Source organism: Cyrtonyx montezumae, unplaced genomic scaffold (genome assembly GCF_038088225.1).
Source record: "Cyrtonyx montezumae isolate F1298 unplaced genomic scaffold, pur_monq_1.0 scaffold_5, whole genome shotgun sequence".
NCBI classification, from domain to species: domain Eukaryota; kingdom Metazoa; phylum Chordata; class Aves; order Galliformes; family Odontophoridae; genus Cyrtonyx; species Cyrtonyx montezumae.
Window position 1 is genome coordinate 4,608,609 of NW_027072056.1, and position 6,234 is coordinate 4,614,842.

At 48.6% G+C, this 6,234-nt stretch overlaps 1 protein-coding gene across 4 annotated transcripts in view; it reads left to right on the forward strand.

Moving 5' to 3' along the window:
* Positions 1 to 6,234, forward strand: part of FARP2 (FERM, ARH/RhoGEF and pleckstrin domain protein 2) — a 55,480-nt gene extending 49,246 nt beyond the window's left edge. For 2 of the 4 annotated variants that reach the window (XM_065748145.1, XM_065748146.1), the window contains exons 23-27: positions 1,065 to 1,183; positions 1,894 to 2,057; positions 4,046 to 4,153; positions 4,844 to 4,995; positions 5,780 to 6,234. In XM_065748145.1, the coding sequence (XP_065604217.1) occupies positions 1,065 to 1,183; positions 1,894 to 2,057; positions 4,046 to 4,153; positions 4,844 to 4,995; positions 5,780 to 5,870 (634 nt within the window). In that variant the 3' untranslated portion in view covers positions 5,871 to 6,234. Of the gene's footprint in view, positions 1 to 1,064; positions 1,184 to 1,893; positions 2,058 to 2,872; positions 3,013 to 4,045; positions 4,154 to 4,843; positions 4,996 to 5,779 lie in introns of those variants that run through there. The other 2 variants (XM_065748147.1, XM_065748148.1) reach the window with 2 other exon arrangements.

The window sequence follows — 6,234 nt, forward strand, 5'->3', positions numbered from 1 at the left end:
TTCCCAAGTGTGGGAATGCTGAGGAATGGCAGGCTTCTATTTGCAGCACTCCGCATCAGGCAGTGCATATGCCAAACTGCCTTGGCACCAAAATGCACTCTGCTGTAGTTTGGCTGCTTTGTTTTGAATACATGGTCAAAAATGAGCAAGGAGGATGAGCTGAACACTTAGAGGTGCCTTATAAGACCAGACTTTGTGGTGGCCATCTCTCTGTATCTTGCTTTTCTGTACACAGTCACAATGGAATACGTAAGCTAACACACAAATCGTGCAGGCTTTAATTCAGCTGCTAATCTGAGGGCAGTGCTTTGACTAACCTTGAATAAATCCATCTGAGCACGGTGTGATTCGCTTTGGTACTCCAGTGTATGATTTTTGTTGATCTTTTCATTAACCTGATATGGTGAAGGTGTGCAAAATGTTTGACAATGTTAGTTCAGCACGTTGCGTTCAGTGGCCAAACACTGTACACATTTGTTTCAGTGATATTCTTCACTACTGTTCTGGTGTAGCCCACAGCCTTCCAGACAAATACCTGAGTGAGTGTGTACAGCACCTTGCAGAACAATCCTCCGTGTAACAGGAGGGGAAGAAAAGAAATGGAAAAGAAATGGTCCAGAGGAAAACCTTACTCTGTTGCATACTGACAAATATAAGTATGAGCTGTAGAGTTCTTAGCCTGTACTCATGGCATGAGTCACGTATCCGGCAATGGAAACTCCATGAGTTCAAAGAATTCCTCATCTTCCTGCACTGTTTTACTTGCTTGCAATGAAAAGTAATGATAAATCCCCTTTAATAGCTGTTCTGGCTTCCAGGTTGCCTTTTACTCCTCAAAATATCATTGCCAGTGTGGTTATACCACCCATTTCCAAAGTGCTTTCATTAATACTGTTTTTAGAGTGGTAGCTCTGAAGGAGGATACTGTTTGGCCCTATGGGTGTCTATTCATTCAGTCTCTTGTGAAGTCCAAGTTTTAAAATGGTTCTTTTAAACTTGTTCCAAAGCTTTGGATAATGGTGAGGGGCCCAGGCCAGTCACCATTCACACTGTTTGTCTCACAGCACCCGCTTGGAGATGGGAAAGTGGATGGAAGACCTAAACATGGCAATTGAAATGGCCAAGAAATCTACTGAGAAATCTGACATGCTTCTGGACAACTCCGTATGCAACCGCTCCAACAGTAAGTGATGCTTCCCACACTCTTGAAAATGCTCAGGTGTTAAATCCTTCTCATTTTTCCCCCTTGTAAATTTGGTGATGCAAATGGAGTATTTTATAATTCATCTGGTAACAGAGAGCTCTTGTGCCCTTGTCACGTTGTAGTTGAAGTTGATATGCTTGTCTTCCTAGCCTGATGCTCCTGGTAGCTTTAAATGCAGCAGAAATGCTCCAGCTGCTGAATCCTTGATTTTATAAGGTCCTTGTTAGTCTCTTGTATAGACATTTTCTCCATTTAACCAAGTTTTCTTGTCCGTAAATTCAGTGGTGTCTTTGGAGATCAGCAAATTACTTTATAGCCCAGCACTCTTGTGCCTGGCTCTGGTGTTATGGATGTGCTAAAATTTGTAGTGTCCCTCCCTGGAGCACTTTCTGTTCCTTGCTAAGGATCAGCTGAAGATGAAGCGTGGGGATTTGTTCGTTGCTTGTTTTGTTATGTTGGTTTTTTCCCCTCCACTATAGAGTCAGCTGCCCCAAGCAGAGCTGAGTAATGAAAGCCAAAATGAGCAGCTCAGAGTGGCTCTGAGAAACGTTCAAGTTGTTGTATTTTAAAACTGGACCCCGTTGCAAGAGAGAAAAAACCAAACACCGTTCTTTCTCAGAGGACTGCCTGCTCCTCTCGCTCTGTATTGCTCAGTTTTCTTAAACCGCTGCTGACTTCTCCTCCCCCAGGATCCTCTGATGAGGTCTCCCTAGAACAGGAGTCCGAAGATGACATTCACTCTTCCCGTAGCTCCTTGGACAGGCAGAGCCACCACCGTGCCAACACAACCATGCACGTGTGCTGGTACCGCAACACGAGCGTCTCCATGGCCGACCACAGTGTGGCTGTTGAGGTACCACGGGGCACAGCTCTCGCTCTGTCCATCTCAGCCACCTCAGCCTCTGCTCATCCTCCACTGTGTGCTCCTCTTTGCATTTCTGCTGTCCGTGGGGGAGCACGGATGACTGAAAGACCGCTGCATGTCTGCTCATCTTCGTGCATGTCTGTGTGTCTTCTGGCTCCCAGCCCTCGGTGTGGCTGTGCACCTAAGGCACGTGTCTGCTCAGCGTGCACCTCAGATGTGCCTTAGGGAGCAGTTTGCAGGGCCCGTTGTTAAGAGCCTTCCTGGAGGCTGGTGTGCTTGGAAGATGCCCAGAAGTGGGAAGGAAATACCCTAAATGCTATGAAGAGAAAAAGAAGGTCACTCACTAACCAGACAGCAGTGAGTCAGGGTGCTCCATCTATGCACGTGTACTTTCCTGGCCCTGCAGTTAGGAATAGGAAGTTGGGCACCAAAGCTTCTGGGTTTTCAGAATGTACATCATGTACCAGTCAGTCAGGAGGTCCTACAGTGTTGTGTTGGTTCAGGGTCTTGGAAGTTGGACACCTCCTCCAGCAAAGTGGTTTCTGTTGGAGGGGAAGAAGCCTTCCTTCCCCTGGGAAGGACACGTTGTTGCTCTTCTATGTCCTTATATTGAAACCTGCCCACACAGGCTCTGGGAGTTGACGTATGAGTTCTTGCAGCACCTTCTTGCCTCGTTCTGTTCCATGTTCTAACACCATCACTTTTTTCACGATCCATTTTCCTTTAACAGACACTTGTGCTGCGTCACTTTTCTTATCCTAACGTTCTGTTTTTCTCTTTCTCTCCCCCTTTTCTCTGCTCAGTTTTCTGCTCTCTTGCTGTTTCTCCAGAGCTTCCTCCTCGCTATTTGCTGGGTCAGGCCCAGCGGCCCAACACAATCACCCATGTTTGTTGGTACCGGAACCAGAGCCTGTCCCTCTCTGATTACCTGTGCATGATCCAGGTAAAACCCTCTCAAGTTCTGTGCTGGTGGGAGGAGCTGTGGGGTGCCAAGTGGAGCTGACTTCTCGCTCGGTGAACCCACGTGTTGTGTTAGCATGAGGTTCAGCCAGCAGCAGCTGTGATGGTGCCTCATTGATGCAGGATTTCCTCCTGTTTCTACTTCTCAGAAGGTTTCTCTGTTTAATTTTGCTGCATGTGCACTGTCTCTCTCTCTCTCCAGTTACGATCCATTTGCTTTCATTCCGTGCCATAGGTTTCCTTGCCCCGTGGCACAGGTGCTGGGGTGCAGTGACTGTGCAGAACAGCCTGCTTCCCTTCGGGGCTTGGCTTTGCACAGCTGCCTTGTTCTGTCCACACCTCTGCCTTTTGTCATCAGCCTGTTTCTTCTGTGCTTTATTCTCCTTCTCACACAGTGTCTCGTATTTGGGTTGGCTTTTTTTTGCATGTTTAAAAAAAAAAAGTGGGGACTTAAAAAAAAAAAAAAAAAAATGAATAAAGGGATGAGTGCCCTTGTGGCTGTCCACAGACTGCAAAGGACAGGGCTGGCCATAAGGATGAGTCAGGGTTGCACTGCTGTGCACTGCCTGGCAGAAAGCTGGGAGCCAGTGAGCAGTTAAAGCTCAGGACTCCATGTTGGTGCAATGCACTGTGGAGTAGAACACAGCTGTATGCAGAGCTGGTCAGCTGAAGAGGTGTTCAGTCCCTGTTCTGTAATCACAGTATCACTGAGGTTGGAAAAGGACCCCTAAGATCCTCAGGTCCAACCCCACCACTGCTCATGTCCCTCAGTGCCACAGCTCCATGGCTCTGGAGCACCTCCAGGGATGGTGACCCCATCAGCTCCCTGGGCAGCTGTGCAGTGCCTCATTACAGCAAGGTAATGTGCAGGAGGCCGTTTAAAACGTGAATAAGGGCTGTTTTAGAGCAGTTATATGAGAGGGCTTGGGCTTTCTGACTGCAGCAGTTGGCTTTGGAGGACAGCAGTCTGGTTTCACAAGTGGTTTCACAGCAGGCTTCTGTTTGTTTTGTGCTAGAACCAGCTCTCTGGGTACCTGCTGAGGAAGTTCAAGAACAGCAATGGCTGGCAGAAGCTCTGGGTCGTCTTCACCAACTTCTGTCTGTTCTTCTACAAAACACACCAGGTGAGCACGTGGCTGTGTGCTGATGTTTAGGGGTGAAGCTGGAGAGCCTTTGCTTTCAGCTCCAGGTGCCTCTCCACGTGATCTGAAGGAAAGCAGCAGGTGAATGGTTGGTAGCATTTGATGAAGCCAGGTTTCTGTAGGGCCACAGGCCCTTCTTGCAGGATTTAATCAGGATTCATTAATGATATTCACCTTCTGCATTCGAGGGGAGGGATGTTTGGTAATGCCCTGACTAGTGGTGCTCAGAGAGTGAGCAGCCCTGGTCTGTCTGTTTCTCACCTGGTGTTTCTCTGCCCGTGGTGCTCTCAGCACCTGGTTTTGTAATGAGCTGTGCAGAGCAACATGTGCCTCTTCATCTTATGAATCTCCAAACCTGATTATTTTATTCAGGCTTCCTGAGGGCGTTTCTATGGGGAAGGATGCCTTAATGTTCGTGTTGGGCCGTGCATGGAATTTCAGAGACACAGCGAGGAGGAGGGGGAAGCAGGGAGCTCAGGGGGCAGCAGAGGAACAGCAGCAAGTCACTGTGAGAAGTGGTGCAGGGAGCTGGGGAGATGTTAGCATCCACTGCAGGATTTGTGAGAGATAAAGGCAGCTCCTCCTCCATCCCTTCTTAAACAAATCCACGAAGCCCCCAGCAGCACAGCAGGGTGTTCCTGGTGCTCAGGCCGTGCTGTTGGGCTGTTGCAGGATGATTATCCCCTGGCCAGCCTCCCGCTGCTCGGATACGTGGTCAGCTCCCCCGTGGAGGCCGATGGCATTCAGAAGGATTATGTCTTCAAGCTGCAGTTCAAATCCCACGTGTATTTCTTCAGGGCCGAGAGCAAATACACCTTTGAGAGGTAATTTTATGTTTTCTTATTACAGTCTTTGCTCCCCACTGCCTCCTGTCCTGAGGGACTGTACAGAACACCCAACGTACTCCCACTGAAGAAGTTTCCTTCCTTTCCTGCCCATAAGCAGAAGCATCCTATTGTGGGGGAAGGCTGTGCTTACACCCAGGGCTGTAGGCTCTGTCTCAGGGGTCTGGAGCTGTTCAAAACCCTTGCATTGCTTTGTGCCTTGTAGGATTGGCTTTTTGGAAAGCACAGTGTGCTCTGCCTAACTTGGCAAAGCAGCATGCATAGCAGTTCCCTGAGAGAGCAAAGTTGTGCTCTTCAGTCCACTGGTTTCGTGTAGCAACTTCAGTCTAATTTACTGTTGATGCTTGTCTTGCTTTCTTGTTACTTTCTTCCACATAAGCAGGTCTTTTCTTGTAAGAAAAGCAATCCATATGACTAAGGGAAGTATGGCTAGCTTGTCCTCCATGCATGAATACTTTCTGTACAGTTCTAAGAGAACACAGTGTGCTCTAATAAAGAGCTGTCGAGCTCAGAGCACTGTGGAGCTGCTCCTTTAGCAGGCAGCCACGTTTGCAGTACATCTGCCACAACTCAAGCATTCATGTGAAGAACTAGCTCATTTACTAAAACAGAAGATGTAGTTCCCTTTAAAAAATTGTAGGTAGAAAGCAGGTGTCTTGTGAGGTTTGGTTGGAAGTAATACAAGCTGTAACAAAAACATGAGCTCGTGTTGGTGAGTGAGGGGCTGAGCACTCCTGCTGCCCTGTTCCTTCTCTTTTCCCAGGTGGATGGAGGTGATCAAGAGGGCCACCAGCTCCCCAGCCAGGTCGAGCCTTTTGCTTCCCAAGGACGAGAAGGATCAGCACACGGACTGAAGGGAGCAGGGCTGGATCTCTGCCATAACCATCACTAAGAGGCAGGTGGAAACACGAGTCAGGGGAGGTGATAAAGCAGAGAACCAGAAAGCTCTTTTCCACCTGGTACGGAACGGGAGAGCTTGGGAGATGCAGACAGGGATCAAACCCACTCCAAATGGGGTGGGAGAGGGTCGTGACTGCTCCAGCTGAACCTACTTAGAGTGAACCTAACAACTGCAGAGCTTTGGTGTGTGCACGTTGCGGAAGGTGTACTGCTCTGGTTGTATCTGTACAGTGATGCCCTTGCCTGCCCCGAAGGCAAATGCCACCTTGTTTTCACATTTTGACTGGCTGGTCAGCATACACAGGGGGAGGCAGCAGC